This window comes from Mycteria americana, chromosome 2, assembly GCF_035582795.1.
Source record: "Mycteria americana isolate JAX WOST 10 ecotype Jacksonville Zoo and Gardens chromosome 2, USCA_MyAme_1.0, whole genome shotgun sequence".
NCBI classification, from domain to species: Eukaryota; Metazoa; Chordata; class Aves; order Ciconiiformes; family Ciconiidae; genus Mycteria; species Mycteria americana.
In genome coordinates, this window is record NC_134366.1 from 95,417,059 (window position 1) to 95,437,462 (window position 20,404).

At 44.0% G+C, this 20,404-nt stretch overlaps 2 protein-coding genes across 7 annotated transcripts; one reads left to right on the plus strand and one right to left on the minus strand.

The window, feature by feature from the left end:
* Positions 1 to 2,066: 2,066 nt before the first annotated feature.
* SNRNP48 (small nuclear ribonucleoprotein U11/U12 subunit 48) lies at positions 2,067 to 17,539 on the plus strand. Of its 5 annotated transcripts, none has more exons than XM_075494030.1 (10): positions 2,067 to 2,349; positions 2,455 to 2,568; positions 2,788 to 2,848; positions 3,678 to 3,752; positions 6,439 to 6,627; positions 7,567 to 7,688; positions 8,136 to 8,251; positions 8,885 to 9,049; positions 11,293 to 11,349; positions 17,485 to 17,539. In XM_075494030.1, the coding sequence occupies exons 1-9, from the start codon at positions 2,266 to 2,268 to the stop codon at positions 11,318 to 11,320; spliced, it is 954 nt and encodes a 317-aa protein (XP_075350145.1). In that variant the 5' UTR covers positions 2,067 to 2,265; the 3' UTR covers positions 11,321 to 11,349; positions 17,485 to 17,539. The 5 variants fall into 5 exon arrangements, with proteins under 5 accessions (XP_075350145.1, XP_075350144.1, XP_075350146.1 ...); XM_075494029.1 differs by lacking the exon at positions 17,485 to 17,539 and adding an exon at positions 15,766 to 15,822; XM_075494031.1 differs by lacking the exon at positions 17,485 to 17,539 and adding an exon at positions 15,770 to 15,804.
* ROPN1L (rhophilin associated tail protein 1 like) lies at positions 11,348 to 20,128 on the minus strand. 2 transcript variants are annotated; one of them, XM_075494032.1, is made up of 6 exons: positions 19,529 to 20,128; positions 18,851 to 18,874; positions 17,396 to 17,519; positions 17,063 to 17,224; positions 14,471 to 14,646; positions 11,348 to 12,590 (listed from the first exon to the last, which is right to left on the minus strand). In XM_075494032.1, exons 1-6 carry the CDS (start codon positions 19,657 to 19,659, stop codon positions 12,539 to 12,541), a joined length of 669 nt encoding a protein of 222 aa, XP_075350147.1. In that variant the 5' UTR covers positions 19,660 to 20,128; the 3' UTR covers positions 11,348 to 12,538. The 2 variants fall into 2 exon arrangements, with proteins under 2 accessions (XP_075350147.1, XP_075350148.1); XM_075494033.1 differs by lacking the exon at positions 18,851 to 18,874 and having other exon boundaries at positions 19,529 to 20,121.
* Positions 20,129 to 20,404: the final 276 nt, after the last annotated feature.

Below are 20,404 nucleotides of genomic sequence, written 5' to 3' on the forward strand. Positions count from 1 at the left end.
CAGCACGGTGCTAGGGTGCAGGGGAAGAGGGTATGGCACAGACTGGAGAGAATCAGCTGGGAAAGATGATGTAGCTGAAAGTCTGTGGTGATCCCATCCCTTATTTGATGGGAAACCAACGTAAGTGTGCCATTGCCTGGGAAGAAAATTGGTGCTGTGAACGGCCTTTGTCTCCCATCAGGCAGTTTGCTCCTGGAAAGGTTGCAGCCAGAATACATAGTGGCGAAGTGGCTCACAGAATGATCTGACTCCTGCTTCACAGTATCTTGCTGTACTAAAAGGCTTTGGTTCATCTATTGTTCTTCATTTTCTTGTAAACCTATTTCAGAGGTCTAGAAAGGAAAACATTCATCCCAGTGGTTTGTTTCTCAGGCATTTCCCTGGATCCATAAAGGCCAAGAAAAAAAGAAGAGAGAGCATATTTTTTTATTGTTTCATGATCCCAGGAACTGGTATTTTTAGGGGAAAAGAAACCCCTAAGATCGTTTTGACTCATTCAAAATGTTGTTGTTCAGTAGAGCAAAACACCTATTCTGATCATGATTTTTTTAACTATTAATTTATAAGTTAAAAAAAATCAAAATGTTGTTTAATCTTTACTCTTAAAAAAAATCTGCTTGGATACTTTGTCGAACTTGACTTTTGTAATTTTTGAGAAACAGTATTTTCCAGTGGAGATGGTCAGAACAATTTTGCCCAGCTGTTCTTATTACTCTTTTGATAAAATGTGCTAGTGTTAGCGAGCATACTCTATCTAGTACAGCATAGACGAAATTGCAAGGGCAGCTGGGAAGTCTTCAACTGTAAGTATTCTGTATTACGTGAAGTCAAAGATCCTCAGGCAAACATAGCTAGAGACAGCAAATCTCTCAAAGGGCTAAAATCCCAGCTGAGTCTCAAATTCACTGTGCAGGAGAGAAAGGGCTGTAATCTGCTAACGAAAGCAGATGTACAAGAGTCATTCTGGCAGCTACATCTGTCACGCTGCCTCCCCCCCACCTCCCCACCTTGTTAAACCCACTCTTCCTTCTAGTCATATGTGCTTTTCTCATAGATGACAAAAATAGGCAAGCACAGATGTCAATCATGTGAAATTTATTCCTTAGGACAGGCATTCTTTCCTCATCCTACATCACAGCCGTATTGAGTCGTGATGCTCCCTCAGTCTCTAGGGGAAGGCTCTCAGAATTTGGCCAGGGAGTGGGCAGGACTCTCTGGGATATGCTGCGGCCATGCAGCTGCCTCCCACACCGACCCCTGTGCTGCGCGTGCACGGGGAGGGTGCTGGGGAGAAACACGCACCCGGGGCCTGCACCGCTGGGGCTGCCGTTCCTCGGCTGCAAGAGGGAACGGGCATCGGGGCCTCAACGGCCTTGACGAGACTGATGTTCCTCCTGCCCCACCGCGAACAGGCATGTGCTTTGGGGGGCTGGCTCCCGCCCTGAGGCACCCAGGTGGGCTCAGAAAAGAAACTGGCCCTCGCTAAAGCTGGTGAGCAGTTCAGAGCGGGGTCTAGTGAAGAAAAAGGAGGCTGCCCTCAGCGTTTGCCCAGAAAGGAGCAGGAAGGTAGCAGTGCCCTCACGCAATAACCGCTGCTGCCAGGCTCCTCGTCCCCAGAGAGGCCCCAAGGTGTGGGCACACCCCACCGCGGGCCTGGACCCACCCCGCCGCTGCTGAGGGTTTCCGGCTGAGGGCACTCTCCTCAGGCCCGGGCTGAGGAGCCCCTCCGCCAGCGCTGGGCAGCCCGCTGCTGCTGGTGCCCGCCGGGCCTTAGCCCCGCACACAGCTGCCCCCGCCGCCTCTGAGAGACAGGCAGCGGTCCCCGGAGCACGATTTCGGGCACGGCACTTCCCCGGGCTCTGGGGAGTCCCCCTCCGCGGCGGCCACCTCCCGGCACCCGGGGAGGGCGGCGGGACCCGCGGCCTCCCCGCGCCGCCCTTGCCCCCTCCCGCCGGTAGAGGGCGCCCGCTCGCCGCGCTGCGGGCCCTGGCGGCTGTCACGGCGGCCCAACGGCCACCTGCCCGGAAGTGACGGCAGGCAGGCAGGCAGGCAGGCACCGCACCCCCTGCCGCCTCTCCGCCCCGGTTCTGCCCGGGTCTCCCGCCGCGCCGCACCGGGGCTGCTGCGGCCCCTCCCCGCGCTAGGAAGGCGCGGGGCTGCCGCCCGCAGCGTGCAGGCAGCGGGTCTTCCCTTCCGGAACCGGCCGCCGGGCAAGATGGCGCCGCAGCCCCACCATCCTCTGCGGCGGGAGCGCCCTCAGTAAACATGGCGCCGGCCCCGCCCCCGGTCACGGGACCTCGGCGGCAGCCCGCGATGGCGGCTCCCTGCGCGGTGTGGCTCGGGGACCCGGTAGGGCGGCGGCGGCGGCGGCGGCAGCAGGGGCTCCGCCGGGGCGGGGAACGGGGCGGCGGTGCGCCCTGACTCGTGTCCCGCTGACTCGTGTCCCGCCGGCAGGTGGAGCGGGTGCCGTGCCCCTACGACGTCCATCACCGCGTCCCCCGGGCGTCGCTGGAGAGGCACGCCGCGTCCTGCCGGCTCCGCAAGATGGGCTACTCCGCCGAGGAGGAGGTGGGCGCCGGGCCGGCTCCGAGAGAGTTACCTGGCGGGGGGGACAGGGGGCTGGCGGCTTCTGCCCTGGGGGTGTCGCCTGCCCGGCTGACGGGCGGCAGTGGCCTGAGGGCGCGGGCGGCGGGTCCCGCCTGGCCGGGGGCGACTCGGCGGCCGAGCCCGGAGCCGGTATCGCTGGGGGCGGCCTCGGGGCCTTGACTGAGCCTCTTGGTCCCGCAGGCTGAGATGTACGACTCCAGCTTTTTCTACGAAAACCTGAAGGTTCCCACCGTGGCCATGGGTGAGCGGCAGCGGGGCTTTGCCGGATGGGGCCGTCCGCGCCCCTGGGGGGGGACAGCTGGGGCTGAGGGGAGAGCCGGCGGGGGGGGGGGGGATGGGGCTGAAGGGAGACCCGGGGGGGCGCGGGGGGGGGGCAGAGGATGAGGGGCTGAGGGGAAACCCTGGGGGGGCAGAGGATGGGGCTGAGGGGAGGGCGGGCGAGGGGGCTGAGGGGAGACCCCCGGGGGGCAGAGTCCAGGTCCTCACAGTAGCACACCCTGCTGCCTTGCCAGCCATAAGCTCTCCAAGGCCTCTTAGAAAAACTGATTGTTTCCATCGGTAGGTTTATTTTCTCACCATTGTGCTTTGCCTTAATTTACCATCATTACGCATCTGTCACTGTGTAATTCTGTTCTGTAGGTCACTTGGCTGTTTTCATCGTCAAATCCAAGGAGGATCTTTTTTTTCCCCCCTCTTAGGTTATTTTCCAGGTTCTTCTAATGTTCACCTTGCATCAAGTGCTGAAGGTGTATTAAAACATGCTTAGTAGGTGGAAAAACTGGCCCTAGAGTTTGTGGATATAGTAATGGTACAGAAGAGAATTGTAATACACATACATTTCTTTTTCCATATCCCTGTAACCTGGAAATCCTCCTTCTTCTCCCCCCCCCCCAGTTCAAATACGGAATAGATAAAAATGGTATTTTTAGATAGGACACTCTCTTATGCATAAATAAAACTACAGTGTTCTGTAACATGCTGTAAGTCTCATAATAGGGGCTGGGGAATAAAGAGTAACCTTACCAAGTACTTGATGTAAAAGTTCTGTGATATCTTTGTCTTCTCTGCAGATAAAGATCTACAGTTTCACATTGTTAAGCAAGCTAGAGCTCAAAGTGTGAAAGAAGGTACAGGCTACAGCGAAGGTAAGTAGCAAGCAGATACTGAGACAACTTTATCAGCTCTTATGTGAGAGCTGCTCTTGTCTCCGCCTTGCAGCTTCGCTGTAGTTGCAAACTGCTGTGAGGAATTTTTTTGATTTATTTTTAATATTCCTTCCCTTGTATGTTTTGGAGCATAACTACTTTCTCTACTCGAGGCAACTAGATAAGAGAATTTGAGTCTGTTGTGCTCACATCTTTAGTTCTTCTCATGACTGGGAAATCAACACTGCAAATTTCACGAGTTTCTTAAAGCGCTAGTCCTTCACTTCCCATCCCACTACCTACACTTTACTTTCTCCCTGCTTTTTCTGATGTTATCCTTCTGCTCTTTGTGGCCCAAACTCTTCTAATGCTGCCTCTAGCCTTGTTCTTCATGTAATAGTTCTTAATGTAACGTTTTGTTTAACGTTACATTAATGATAGACGTGAGCTGTATGTGCTTGTCCGCCATTTCTCAGATTAAAACCCAAACAACATGCATATGATTACGTTGGATTGTTTCAAGACTGTCCTAAGAATCTGCAAATATGATGTTGTCTTTTGCCACTGCTCTCAGCTCATTAGTCACTTTATGTTTCATTTTTCAGGGGGTTTGTGACCTGTCTGGGGACCAGGTTAAGACTGAGCTATGCTTCTCTTTGAGAGTTCAGACCAAGACAGAGTAGAAAAGTAGGGCGACCTATAGAAACCACTGTAGAGCTGCAGCGTATGATTTGGAAATTACTGCAGCACCTGAAAGATACAGCCTTTACTGTCTGTAGTCCTTTAGCGTGGTAAACATATATGTGCAGAAAGAAAAGTTTGTTCTACTTTCCTGACAGTCAAATACAGCAACGCTTGCTCAGGCATAGTTTTTCATGTTGTCTTTGTTTTTCCGGCATAGCAAATGGAACCTTAACAGACAGTTCCTTGGGAAGGAGCTTTCATGTGATGGGTACTGTGTTTGGAGCACGTTGGGTGCATTTTCTTGGAGGGAAGTGGTAACACATTAATTTGACACAAGCACATCCAAGTAGAGAAGAAACAGATAAACCCTTTATTAAGTGGTGCATTGCAAAGATACATCAGTGAGCCACTGGCTGCCAGTGTTTGCTATCCAGTTTTCACTGCAAGCTTGCATTTCTCTGAAGATAACACTAAAACTGTATTGGGGTGGTTTTCATTGTGGCACCTTGGCCTATTGTAAGATTTACTGACTTGGAATTGTTTGTTGAATTTAAAGTCTTGGCAACAGAAACAAATGGAAAGCATTTTTCATTGTAAATTTCCTTTTGACTGACTGTATGAAAGGAAGTAATTTTATTTCTTTGTTTTTAAAAAATTCTAGCCATATTTAGGATATCAGAATAGCTAGATAATAGGACAGGAAAGCTGGTCTTACAAGTTGTGAAATTCTAGTAAAATCACAAGGATGTAACTATTAGGATGCTTTTAAGGGCTTCCATGACCCTGTAAGAACAGTGCATTCTAAAAATAAAATTCTAGTGTTCGTGTTTAAATCTGTGAGTTTGGATTAGAAAAGTTCTGGTTTAGGCTCCAAGTACAGTAATGAGGAATTCTTGTATTTTAGGTTTGTTGTTGTAGAGTTATTGTGGCTGCTCTTTCTCTTCTTTGGTGTCTTTAGTGACAGCAGGATGTGAAGGATTGCCCAGCTTCCATTAAGTGCCGAATAATCTAGAGAATCGGTAGCTTTGCTGTTGCGAAGGCTCCTGCATACACGCTGTCTTATGCGTTGGCTCTTCTGTCTGCCTGGAGACGTACGTCTGTGTGGGATTGTGCCTTGCAGGGAGAAGGTTGCGTTGTGGGAGGCCAGGATTATGGAGGCCAGGTCAATGGTTGCTGGGAATTGGAATGTTCTGGAGTAAAATGCTTTTCTGCAGGCAATATCCTAGAATACTGCATCCTGTCTCTTTAGGGAAGTCGCTCTGCTGCTGTTGCAATGGATTGAGAATGGATTTATTGTTTGTTTGGAGGATGTGTGTTTTAACTGGGGAATGGGAAGAGTGAGTACTGGGCTGATCATTCAGGGAAGAAGAGTGTGCAGGCAGTGTGTTTGTTGTCTTTAAAGTTAGTTTTCTGAACTAATCTGGAGCATCTTGAAAGTGCCTTTGTAGCCCTTTTAGCTATAAATGCCTGTGGCAGTCTGTTACAAAAGCTCTGTAGAGAAAGTGCCAGTGTGAGTGAGACTGATTTGCACAGTGCCCAGTTATCTAGTCTCCTAGAAGCTTTCATTCTTGTTGGCAGAACAACAGGTATTTTGCAGCTAGTACTTTACAGAAAATTTTAGGAGTAAGACAAACCCACAAGTTAGAGCTACAGCCTCCTCTCTCTTGCTTTAGCTTGTAAGCCAAGAGCTGAAATGGATGGGACAATACAGAGTGTCCTTTTGATCTCATCTAGTATGTTCCCTTCAAAGCATATGAAAACCTGTAACAGCGTAAGCAGTCAAGAGAGGTTATACAACCTGTGTGGGGCTGGGGAGGGATTTGGGCCTTTTTTTTCTTTGAGCAATTTTTATCCTTTCAAATTAAGAAGGATGAAACAAATATGTAGGGGAAGGATGAAAACAACATGGGTGTTTACTGCATTGTTTGTTTGTTGAGCTTTTCAGTGTTTTCCTGTATAATTATGCTATTTTACTAATAACAGCTGTCTGTTCAACCTCCAGGATCTTACTCATTACTGCCTGTAGAAGTTCCTCAAAATCACAAGCGTTTCACCTGTGACCTGACTCAAGCTGATCGCCTTGCTCTTTATGATTATGTTGTTGAGGAAACAAAGAAACAGAGGTCTAGATCCCAAATCATGGAAAATGACAGCGACCTCTTTGTGGATTTAGCAGCGAAAATCACCCAAGGTTTGAAGAATGGTCTATTGTTGAATTTATGGCTCAGAACTTTCACTTTGTGTAGTTATATGAGTTTTGTTGAAAGCCAAACAGAATCGCTTGTGCTATTTTTAGTACAGCGTACTGTTCTTAAAAGCCACATTGGAGACCTGGCATCAGAAAACACTAGTTTGCTGTCTTTTATGTTGTTTTCCTTCTGAGAAAGCCTTGGTGCTCTGCTCTTGGCACACGTACTGTGTGTATCTTAGTGAATGGATCTTTTGGTTTTGCTGCAACTAACTTCAGGTTGCTTAATGTTGCCACCTTACTGCACAGCTTGGAACAGTATTTGCTATAAGATACGATGTGATTAAAGATCACTTAAGAATAAAAGCCGAACAAGAAAGGTTGGCAGTCGTCTGACGGAGCTCTTGAGCAATATACAAATGGGTCTGTTGGACCGAGGCCTCTCATCCACGTTGAGTCATGCCAGTTTGTAACTATACCAAGTGCAACATGAGCATCTGTGTTATCCTGTGGGCCCTGCTATGCCTAGGAGGTAGGAGATAGTGTTTGTCATCTACACAGGTAAATGTTTTACATAATCTGGCTTTCTCAGTCTTTGTGTCTTATTGTAATACTGGCTTTGAAAACCAGGCCTATATTTTTGTAGGCGTTTGACCAAATCACAAGCCCGTATATTGATTTGGATCACTGTCAGGAGACTGAGATCACATAACAACATTTGCTTGGTGGCTTTTTAGTCTTGTGTAAACAGCTAGCAAGAAGGTTGGAGAGGAAGCTTGTGCTGAATTCATAATAGGTACTAAATACTGGAGAAACTTCAAAAAGAACACAATATGTTTTATATTTCAGATTTATTACTAAAGCACCAGACTTGCATACCTGCAGGTGCTAATGTCCTGCTAATGACCATTTGTTTTACTTTACTTTCAATTTTTTTGCTAGATGATAGTCAGAAAGGTCCAAAGTCCCATCTTGAAATTCTGGCTGAAATGCGAGACTACAAAAGGCGGCGGCAGTCATACAGGGCTAAGAATGTTCACATAACAAAGAAGTCTTACACTGAGGTGAGTATCTGAAGAGAAAGCTATGATATTTTTGCACAAAAGTGCTTATTTTATATCAGCATAAGCAATGGTATTCCCTTTTAGACAAGGAAGATGCCTCTTTTTTCACTGCCTTGTTAGAGTGCAAACTATAGAGGAATCTCTTTGTGGTTGTGGTTTGTTGCAGCAAGTTACAAATAACAGGAGCATTTCTGACTATTAAATTTTGAATGTGAAAATACCAATAAGATATAGTTTACTGTCTGTTGTAAAATGATGCTATTTAACTTATGCTGAAATGCCTGTTTCTGCAAATAACACTTTCCATTGAAATGTCTGATGTGTAGGTTTTTGGGGGAATTTTTGTTTTGAGATGTATACCTTCTGCTGTCTAGTTGCTAGTTCAGGCCACTACCATGACATACTGCTTTTTTTTGTTGTTTGTCTTTAATATATCTTAATCTGCAGGTGATTCGGGATGTGATTGGTGTGCATATGGAAGAACTCAGCAATCACTGGCAGGAGGAGAACAGGCTCGATAATGCAGAGATATGTGAAGGAGGGAAGTCAAAATCTTCAGGAAGGTATGTCACAGTTGGCAAATTCCTCAGTGATGTCAGCAGCCTGATAGCCTGTAATGTTTTCCTATTACCTCTTTCCAATAGCACATACCAACCTTGGCTGAGACATATACACAGTTTATTTTATACTAATTCTGTTAAGCTCTTGCTTGAGAAGCTCTGTCTGCATGAAGGATGGGGAAAAATGAATTACTAACTTTCTTTCAGGGGTAAGGAGGTAAGTTGCAAGTGACCCAGGTGAACAGGTAGTTTCTAGTGGAGCTGGGGAATGAATATTGTTCCCTGTGCGTCCAGATGCATATATAGGTGATAGCTGGGGACAGAATGACACTTAAATACAAGTACACAATTTCTTCCCCTGTTTCATAAGCAGAGGTGATAAGACTGAGGGGCAGTGTTTGTAAGAAATAACTGGATTAAATAACTGGATTAAATTGAGATGTGCACATACAAGAGCATGGACTTTGGGCCTCCTTTGGGAGGTACTGTATTTCTCGGGGAGATAGAGAGGCTTAATAAAAGATGTATCCTCTGTCTTACACCATTGGTAGGTCATTATATTACAAAACTGGAACAGAAAACAATAGTGACTGTGATACTATTTTTATTCAATAAAATCAATAACCTTTTTTTCAGAAAGGAAGACAGGCGGTCAGCTTCAGTGGACTCACGGCAGTCTGGAGGAAGCTATAAGGATACTGAACGCACCAGACATAGGAGAGAGACCAGCAGGAGTCCCAATAAACGAAAAAGGAGTCGCGAAAGAGGCAAAGACAGAGATTCTCGGAGAAGAAGAGAGAGGTGAGCATAAATAGTGTCAGCTGACTCCTGCTTCTGAATCAGGCAGCTGTAGCCATTGGCTATGAGATTTATTGCAGAGGATTAGAATATCTAGTCCAGTAAAAAAGCTAGGCTCATCTCATATACAGCATAACAAGGCAGTGGCATGAGGCTACTCACAGTAGACAGAACTTGCTGTGCGATCATAAACTGTGATCCAGACTTCAGCATTTACTCTCACATCTGAAAGGTGACACTTTCAACAGCACACTACAGGATTAGCACAGTACTGTCGCAGGCTATTCTACTTCTTGATCAACGTATGCATAGGGGGACATATTGTCCATTTAACCAAATAAGTGTGCTTGTCATGTCTAATACTGATTTCTGCTCTAGTTTACACTGGGACTTAATAAATAGGACTATTTGTTTCACTAATATCATAGAATCATTTAGGTTGGAAAAGACCTTGAAGATCAAGTCCAACCATAAACGTAGCACTGCCACGTCCACCACTAAACCATGTCCCTAAGTGCCACATCTACATGTCTGAAATACTTCCAGGGATGGTGGCTCGACCACTTCCCTGGGCAGCCTGTTCCAGTGCTTGACAACCCTTTCAGTGAGGAAATTTTTCCTAATATCCAGTCTAAACCTCCCCTGGCACAACTTCAGGCCATTTCGTCTTGTCCTATCACTTGTTACCTGGGAGAAGAGACCGACCCCCACCTCGCTACAGCCTCCTTTCAGGTAGTTGTAGAGAGCGATAAGGTCTCCCCTCAGCCTCCTTTTCTCCAGGCTGAACAACCCCAGCTCCCTCAGCTGTTCCTGCATACAGTATTCGAGGTGTGGTCTCACCAGTGCTGAGTACAGGGGCACGGTCACTTCCCTGCTCCTGCTGGCCCCACTGTTTCTGATACAAGCCAGGATGCTATTGGCCTTCTTGGCCACCTGGGCACACTGCCAGCTCATATTCAGCCATAATGTATATACATACAATTACTTGACTAGCTTTTCCATGGTAAATGCTTCAAAACAATGCTGTTGCTCTTCAGTAGTTCTGGACATATTTTTAGGGCAAAAGAAACAAATTTAGGCCATACCTTATAATACCATCAACAAGGGCACATTTGCATCTGCAAGACCATAGGTGTGTGGGACCCTTGTTTGAGTGAAGACTTAGGCTGTTGAGCAGCAGAAATGCTGCATTGTCCCTGGCATGTAGGGAAGAAATGTTGTAGATAAGTGCATGGATGGGAATGCATGCTTGCCTCAAAATTAGCTTCATTACACAGTGATGCCATTCATCCTAAACTAATTGTCACGATGGCACCGCATGACAAGGCTTTGATTAAAACAGCATGGGAAATAAACTGTCTTAAAGTAAGTTTACTTACTTTCCTTAGAAGGGGACATGATTACATTTAATGAGAGCTTTCCATTTTCCAAGTGTGTTTTTCTTTCAGATTCTGTCAGTCTGAGCCTAACAGCACACACAATGTTTGTGGTTTTGTTTCAGGGATGAAGAAAAATATCACAGCCATAAAAGAAAGTAGAAGCAAGAACCTGATTATTTGGTTTGTCAGCTGTTCAAAAAAGTACTTGCACAGGAACTATCGTTACTGCTGTTGTGCCAGGGACGGTAATGCTGTGTACATAATATTGGTGTTGCATCACAGCTGTGCTTGGAGACAAAAATGAAACAGTGTTAAGGTTTGTCAGGATGGAAGCAGTATATATCAGAAAATGCGTAAGTGTGTAACACTAATGCATCTATTAATAAATTGTATTGATCTCTCTGATCTATCTGAGTTTAGTCTGACAAGGCTAAAGAATGAAATCTGTGACAGGCTGTGTACTAATTTGCCTTCCTGGCCCATAGTTAGTGGATATAGAACAGAGTTAATCCCTGGAGTCTATGATCAATAACAAGTGAAAAGGCACGAAGAGAGCTCCTTTCCTACCCTCCCACCTGACGTTGTCACCTCTGGGAGCAGTGTTCCAGAAAGACAGCACTTACTGCCTAGTTACAGCATGTACCAGAGGTGAGAGGGCAGATTTCTCCAACAGGCTAAAATATCTTCAACTGCAGCTAGTGGTAAAAGGACAATAATGGGAAAGTTACTGTTCCCAAGTTAATGCTCAAAGAAATTTAGGATCTGTGTCGTCTGGCAAAGATGATGAGAATATAGCTCTCCACAGAAACCAGTGGGGAGGTACCAAGGACACTTGTAATATTACTGATTGCTGTTTTCAACCACCAGGTGCATACCCATTTCCTCCCAGAAATAACCAGGAGTTCCCATCCTGTAGACTAACATGTAAGTATTAGTGATAGAGGTTGAGAAAACAACAGAACTTAAGACATGGAGGTACATAGTGAGGATGTGCAGGAGGATTCCACTTAGCTTCAGTGATATTTTTATTATATCAATTTCTAGTCCTGTTAATTCGTCACACAGTCTGCTACAGCACGGTCAGCCATGCTTCTTACTTCAACAAAATAAGCATCTATAAAAGAACAAGGTTGCAGATCCATCTTTCCTACAATACGTTCTGTTTGATTGAGTTGCCAGGAGAGGGCACTCCCTATGCTCCTGGCTTTAGCCTTTTCTGGCACTGGAATCGCTCTAGTTTTACTGTAGCCACTAGTATCCTGACTCATCTCAATCGTTTCTGCAGTTAGTATTTAGTGACAGGTAATAATTCTTTAGTCCAGTTCTGATTGATTTAGACTTCTGTACCTACTACAGCTGTTCAACTCAAAACCAGGCTGAACTATGGGTCAGGCATTTCCTCACCTATGTGACAAATGCAGTAGCTTTTCTGTCAGAAAACAAGACTTATTTTAAACCAGATCCTTCATTAGAAAAGTCTATCTAAGAATGGAAAAGGATATTAAGTTCTGAAAGGGTCCTAATTAGAAAGAAAACAACATGGAATCATTGCTGTCCTTTCTTGAGTTGATGTTTCTTCCAGCAGCTCAGCCACAGGGTTGTTCATGTTGAATAAGGCTTGGTAAAACTATTCATTTAATAGAGCTTGTTCATTCAGACAAGGTAGTCAAAAGACAAGCTGTACTTGTGTAGGAGTCAAAAAAGAGTCAGTGCTATCCAGAAGCATAATGAGAAATGCACCAAGTATAGCTGTCCAGTCTTCTCTAAGTTTAATTTTGTGGTTTACCTTTCTTACAATCACATGTGAAGTATAGGTAGGAAGATCCATAACAAAATAGATTTTACTCAATATAAACAGATGAGTGAAGGTACCACTCCCTAGGTGCGAGCATCAGTATTTGAGAGGCAGGAGAACAGTATAACCATGTATTCAATTAACATCCACCTAGGGCCATTTCAAGAGTGGGATAAAGAAAAGGAAGCACCAGAGAAGAGGATCTTCTTGTATTGTAATGTGCAAATAACGGTTCTTTGATAACAAACTATTTTCTTGCACATATTTATTCCTTTTTTTTTTTCTCCCCTCTCACCTAGTGCTGAAGAGTAGGCTTGATCAAAACAGGGTCAGAAAGTTTCTGAGCAGCACCATGCCAGTTTGTTGGTCACTGGAAAGGAATAAACCAAATGTTTTAGAACAACATTTTAACATGGTAAATCCTAGTGTGTTGGACAAGATACAATTGAGGGTTATATTAATTGCAAGCAAGAGTGGTGTGATTAAAAAGTGGTTCTTAATACAAATTGTCAGTCTGGTAACTAATGACAAAACAAATCGGTTCACTGTAGGCTCCCATGTACATGGAGCTAGTAGCAATCTAAGACAGAAAGACCAATTCCAGATAGATGGTAGGAATAGTCAGTATCTGTCTGCAAACATGCCACGTAGGCAGCACTTGGAGGACAAGCCTGTTATGGATCTTTTAAAATTGGTTAAAAATATGGTTAAAAATAAAGTGCATTTTGTGTGACCTGTGTGAGACTATGGATAAAATGAGTGGGAGTTTATCACTGAGAGCTGGATTGAAGACACTGTCATTTTCATACATTCCTAGTGCTAATTCTAGCAGGAGTATATGCAGTGTCTTGATGGATCCTTTCCTCCATCTGCTAAAAAGTTACAAGGTTTTGACACTGAGTTTTGTGAGCATGAGACTTCACATAACCAATCCAAGTCTATTAGAGATGAGATTTTCACCTGTAGCAGTTAACATGAGTTAGGCCTGGTTAGCAGAGCTGTTAGCACAAGCCTATGAATTTTAAGCTTTTGCTGTTGTAGAAGTTGATGAAAATATGATCAACCATCTGTTTAAAGCAACAGAGTAGCGTTGGTGTGCTCAAGAAAAAAGGTAGCCAAACTATGCAAGTACCCTATTGATCATCATGAAGTGCAGGTGTCCAGAAGTATTCAGAACAAACAAGCTGTGAGCACCAGCGATGGTGACAGCACATCAGAAAAGGGCAGTGCACTTCAAAGGGACCGATCACCAACAGGGTATTCTCTACCCCATCCTGTAAGAAGGACACCTAATAATATTGGGGGAAACCATCATTTGCTAACAAACTACTCTATGAAGTCAAGAGGCAAGAACAGGGTTGCCTCTTCATTATGAAGCAAGCCAAAGATTACACAACAGCGCAGGAAAAGCCTGAACACAGCTGTTGTGGATAGCAAAATGTATAGCCACACGGTGAGTTTTTGCTCAACCTTCACCTTACGCATCTCCTGCTGTAAAGAACCGCGTCAGTTCGTGGCTTCCTGACAAGACCGACACCAAACTATAAAGCCAACCCCAGAGCAAGCAGAAAGAGAAACACAACAGACTAGAAGTGTACCCAACCACCCCAGCTTGGTACAAATAGCAAAACAGGATTAACTGTTCAGGTGGGGCTGTGTCCTGCCTTTGTCCTTTATATCCCCTGAAGGCAACAAACACTAAGACCATTCCAGGAAGGACAATTTACCATAGCTAATACTACAGAAATTGAAGAGCCAAACCATTTAAGACCAAGCATACGCTAAATATTTCACCAACAAAATTTCCAGGGAGAAGTAATTCAGGAGAAACATGACAAAAACTTCAGACTTCAAGTGGGGACTCCCAGTTTTTCTCTCTGATTTATGGTCTATGTTAAATCAAAAGAGCAGCCCGTAAGATGCTGCTGGTTCCAGTACCAGTAATATGCAGATGATACAAACGCGTATATAATCGCTTCCTACAGGGAAAGTTATACCACCAGGTAGTGACTTCAATATTTCAAAGAAAAATGGATAAATAATAATTTATCATTTAACAGTTCAGACCCAGATGTTTACCACTTAACAAAAAATAACTATGTACACTTCCAATATAACTTTAGTCAACCTTTACTCTGTCATTGTGGCTACGCCCAAAGTGAAGATAGACTGTTCACCTGAAATTAAAGGTTTATGGAGAACCCAGAGGTGATCCATACATTCAAATTCCATGCATGGATTTTTACTTACGCTTGTTCTTTAATTCTGTGGAGGAATGCTTCAGTTTTCTCCTCTGGTATCTCTCCATCGATACTGGCCAAATAGGAGTAGAGGAACGAGAATGTTTCGAAGGGAACACGAGCTGCTCCCCCTTCTGGGTCCCTTGTTAAGATTTCACAGGCATGTTTCATTGAACTCAGTAAGGACTGTAGGGGGTTCAGTCAAGAAATGAAAGGAACAGTATCAGAGCCGTGAACATCCTTCGCATACCACAACAAAATCCACTCTGTAAGACACTGAAAGTGAGGGTAAATGAGACGAAGGCTTTGTCATCATTACCTAGCTTTCAACCCCAAATCTACCCTCCAGTGCAGGTCCAGGGATGGAAACAATAATGAAGTTTAGTAGAAACACAAGTAAGAAATACCAGAATCCCGTGATGTTTTAAGATTGCACAGGGTAGTCAGCCTTATCTCCAGTATGGCCAAATTGCTCAATTGCATTATGGCCAATTCTGCTACCATAAAAGCTCAAATGTCACTATACCTAGATATCGCTCTCTCTCGGGGGGGGAGCACACTATATATATGTGTGTGTGTGTGGTGTATGTATGTATGTATGTATATGTATTTCTTATCTCAATGGATCTAAAGGAATTCTCAGCAGCAAAGACAGACAAATCTACAAACCCCAGAAAATTCATATGGTTTTGATGGCTTTTTTATTATGACATAATATTGGTATGATACTAATTTTTAGGAATGCTGATATTTACTATTGTCCCTATTTGTATGCAAGTTCCATTTTAGTAGTTAGTAGAAAAGGCAAACAGCATTTCAAGAAGGTTTCAGTTTTAGTCAAAGCCAAATAACATCCAAGTTCCTTTAGAACAAATATGCCTCATAGTATTAATTCCAAATATACTTTAAAAAAATCCTTTATTCAATACAATGTCTATAATCCAGTGCCCTATGCATGCTGAGCTATACGGGGAAACATGTGGAAAAGTTCAGCATTGAGCTTCATTGAGTCAAAGACTGGTTGGATGCCATTAAAACAAAGACACAAACAAACAAAACCCAAAAAACCCCACACAGGCCTTTTTTAACCCAAGTAGTAATATTTTTTGTTATAACTTTTTCAAAATTTATCCTTACCTCTTCAATAATAAGCAAGCAATGAGTTTGTAAGAAATAAGTATTTCCTAACAGTAGAACAGCAATATTTAAAATAAATGCAGTATCTGTTCAAGATCCAGAACACAGGCCAGAGAAGTGCCGTTTTATAATCCCTTAGCAGTTTTACTTAATGTATTTCCTCCCCAGGAAGGCCTCTGTGGGGAAGGAGAGGCAGCTGCCTACATGATGGCAGACTCTACCCTCTGCAGTTTGCTACCCCTCTACTGCCGTTCCTGCTCCTGCCACTCCAAGCTGCCACTCGCTCGCTCTCACAGTGTGGCAAAGTTATTCACATCGATTTCCCCACCTGTCAAAGACAGTTGAGCAGGCTACTTGTGTGGTCATTTCTCCAAGGCTGTAAATACGCATCAGTGCTGTACAGAAAGAACTTCAGATGACTAGTGTTTTTAAGAAGCTCATACTTGTCTACGCTTGTATCTTACCAGTGACCCTATTCAACTATGAACACCATTTACAGCTGCAGGAAAACGAACGTAGATTTGTGTACACTTTCCTCTCTGGTTTAGGAAACTTAAGTTTAGGTTTCGATATGTAGAGCAGAAATCAAATAATTCACTTAATATCTGAAAGGATGGATGGATACATGGAGGTAAATTTAGACTGCCTAGCTTCACCAGAATGATGTTCCTGTGACACTGTTTTTGTTTTGATTCTTGTTTCAAATAAGTAATGTTGCTGTTACTTTTTGTTTAAAAGAAGAAAAGAACCCAAACTACAAAATCACGTTGGGAGAGGGACTGGAATCAAGAAATACACAGTTGAAATGAATAAATATATATATACACACACATGATTGCATCACCAGGCCAGGTTAACATTCAGGGCTTCCAGATATTGCAACATTCTCAAAATATTATTTAACATGTATTTTCTTTTTAGTACCCCTTCTTCCCTACTGTAGTAGTCATTAAAAATATTATACTTCATAAGAACATCAGCTTAGTACATTTTATAATCTCTCATTCTGCTGAAATGCTCTGCTGAGATTTTATTACTGACATTAAAAGAATTAAATGTAGATTTAGTAACGTTAACTGCTTCTGTGAAAATTTAATTGACTACATAATCAATTAAAAATTGATGTTTTAATTTATCCCTCCAGTTCTCCTCCATGGACATTTACACTGATGCCATAAGCATCATTCCTCTATCATCCTCTCCCCTCATGGTCCAAGCTCCCCGTGGACGTGCTTGCTCTTCTACTGCCATCCCAGTAAACTGAGGACTTAGTCCTCTTTCTGGTTAAGCTCCCCTCACCAAGAGCTGATGGGGAACAGAAGTAAACACGCAAGCCACTTTGCCAGCTGCTGCAAAAGCAATCGCCATTCCCCAAAGTCCATTTGCATTAATTGTTCTAAGGTCTACCTCATATACGATCATATATGACTGCATTTGGATACGAGGGCTCCTGCTGTGAACATACCCCGCCAAGCACGCTGCACCCAAGTGCCAGAAACTTCATCCATTCCACCTCCTCGCCAAAGTCGTCCAACTGCAGGATAGCTTTCAGTTGCTCCTCTGGCAAGCACAAATGCTTCCATTTTTCCTTCAGTTCCGCAACATTCACCATGCCTTTGGGAGAAAGCTTGAAACGAAATCATGGTACCACAATAAGAATTCCAAAACCCAGAATGAAACTAAGAACACAGTTCCTCCCCAAAATACATCAAATACTTGACAGTCAGTCTCCCCAGCCATCCCCAACACATCAGCATTCCTCGACAGCATTGTGCCTTTGATAAGGGCCGGTTTGTACCTGTTTGTGCAAGATTTTAAGGAGTCCTGGGGTCAAACCAGCATCTGTTTTCTCTGTTGCTAAAGGCATTTCCATCCTCTCCTTCACAGGAAGGGGCTCGCCTTTTGACAACGCTGAAAAATACCTAAGCGAACGCAAAGGGCAACACACTTCAATGCCCGTGGCCATTACAAGCTGCGGAGAAGTAAATGCTCTTACCGTTCAGTGAATGAACCTGCACACTCCTGCGCAGGAGTGGCAGCACTCGGCAAGCCGCCACCTGCACAGCTCCCATCTCCCCATGCCCAGATATGACCTTTCTTTTTAGTGGAAACCACAATCTTTAGACTTTACATACTACTTTTTATGATGATCTAATAATTCTTAAGGCATTTAACTTATTTTGTGCATGATATACTCAGCCCTTCTTGGCAAAGGCAGAGAGTGATTTATTAACATCAGAGTGGGCTTGCAAACCAAAGCACAGGCTTTTCCCATTGAATTGACTAGCACCTTAGGGCTGATTTGTTTAACATTCCCCTCACATGCTACCCAAAAAACACAACTGGCTATCTACACTGCAACTCTCTCGTCAGTGTTTCTGCTATTTCTCTCCACTCCAAAATAAAATTTAAGACTAGAGCACAAAGGGAATTAGATGCACATCCTGTTAATTATAAGGCTACCACCACCTTAAGAGCAACTACCTCTGCCACAACTGGCCAGCAATCTGAACTGTGCAAAAACTCCTTAGTTTTCATTGAGTCAATAGCAGGTCTAACTTAAGGGTTTCTCCACTCGCCCTCCCTTATCTGCCCTGGTCACCCATGTCCATGCCCAGGCTATCCCATGCTGTGCAAATACTTGCCAAAATGCACAGCAAGCAGCAATGCAGAACGGAAGTAGCGTGACTCTATAGAAATAGATGCATGGTATGTATGTACATTTAATACCTGGGCTATTTTTCAGCCAGATCCATTTTCCCATCTCATTATTCACAGGGACAAGCACTACAACACCCACAGCGCGTGTGAAACCTGTGCCTACCCATCTGCAGGGGCTCCTCTGACCCAGCTGGTGTGATCTTTAATTTTAATCTTAAGGGTTTAAGAGGTCAGGGTCTGGCCAGCAGCATGGCCGTGGCAGTGCCGTGCTGGCCCTGCTCTCACCAGCCCCATGTCCCAGCAGGCTCAAGCTACCTGGCAGCTGCCACACCTGAATGCTCGGCTGGGACAAGCTCCCTGCACGTCCATCGCCCAGAGGTACATCACACCCCATCTCCATCATGTCCACATCACGTTGAGATGTTCCCCCTGCCTCTCTCCAACACAGCAGCTGTAGCGATCCAGCTTCAGGTTTTTTTCCTTTTTAATGGACTAGCCAGACTCCAGCCTGGCTTTGTTAACAGTCTCCCCTCCCTCACATACACAGCACAGACTTTTTTAATCCCCCCAGTTGAGAACATCTCACAGATACCTTTCAAGAGCTTGTCCACATAAACTGTAGGACAGGAAAAAGTGATAGTGAGCGGTTGAGGTAAAAGAAAAAAAAGAAGTTAAAGAAAAAGAAACATTTAAATATCTTAAACCAACTTTACGATAAGAGATTTATTATGTGGACTATCACTGAGAAGTCACAACTTTTCAGAAGTCACAACACATCTTTTCCTATTTCAGTAACATTTAAGGAGATTCCTTAATTTTGTTCTTGGAAACAACAACAACAAAAAGAAACCTAGGCAAGCTTAAGAATTAGAAAGCTATTTCTAGGTTTCCTTTAAATTCCAAGAATTGAATTAAGTCTTACATGAGAGGGGAAAAAAAAAAAATTGGTCTTTTATGATCTTAAAGGACCTCTTTGGTCTTAAAGGACAGAGAAATTAACAATAACAAAAAAATTAAGATGCATTCTTCTATATGGAAATACAACTATTCCAGAAATACACTAGTCCTAAACCTCAATAAAACAGAAAATAGATCAAATACTACACTATTTTTAAAAGGCTCACATGCTGCATTAATGCACAGAAGCACATATGCAATACACAGGCTGGTTTAATAGCCAAGCCAGCTCCACTGTACAATAAACAGGAGCAGCGAGATTTTGTGGGTCCACAGACATAGCGCTACATCATTATGCGAACATCCTACTTACGCAGCTGCCCACCGCAAAACATCACGAGGCTGAGTCCTAATAGCAGCTTTGGTAAATTGCTTCAGGATATCGGGTAGCTCAGGGGGGATTTTGATCTGCTGAGCACAAAACATGGTTTCTGGAAGAGGCATGGTCTTTTTGTGTTCAGTGACAAAGACCTGAAAGAAATAGTAATAAAACAGCAGTTCACAGATGCAGAATGTGAATTAAAAACTGCATGTACATATGGGGAGGAACACTGCTTGCACCCAAACTCCCTCCTGTCCTACACTACTGCTGGGGCTACTGGAGAACCTACAAACTCAGAATGGTAAACAGATGAGCACTGCAAGTCTCTAAAAACCTTAAACTTGATGGCAACGCCAAGCAAAAAACTGAAGCTTGGACACCCACCACAGCTCCACCACAGCTCCGGGTAAGGACAACTACGACTTTAACAGGTATCTTTATATAGTTTTAAACTGATTTTTCTCCTCAAACCTACCGCAATACGAATTTGTAAAACAGGCAGTCCAGACAAATCGCACCACACGTGCCAAGGTGAAAGCTAGCTATGTCAACAACTCACTCCTGCAAGCCAAGGAAAGTCTTGTCGTTTTTGTACAGAAGCTGGAGTACGCAGATTGCCAAGCTTCTACTGTGTTTATGTATTCAAAACGCACTGTAGCAAAAAGTTACTAATTTGTGCTTCTGTCAGACTTTACATCAAAAAAATTACAGTGATGAACAAAACATTCATATATGCTGCAATTACGCATTGCACTTTGCTCATACAGCTCTACAGGTAGGTTTGTCTTATTCGGGATGTAAATTATTTGCTGCAAGGAATCCTGTTCCCCAGGATCCAAAAGAAGGGACAGACATAGGTTATTGTAT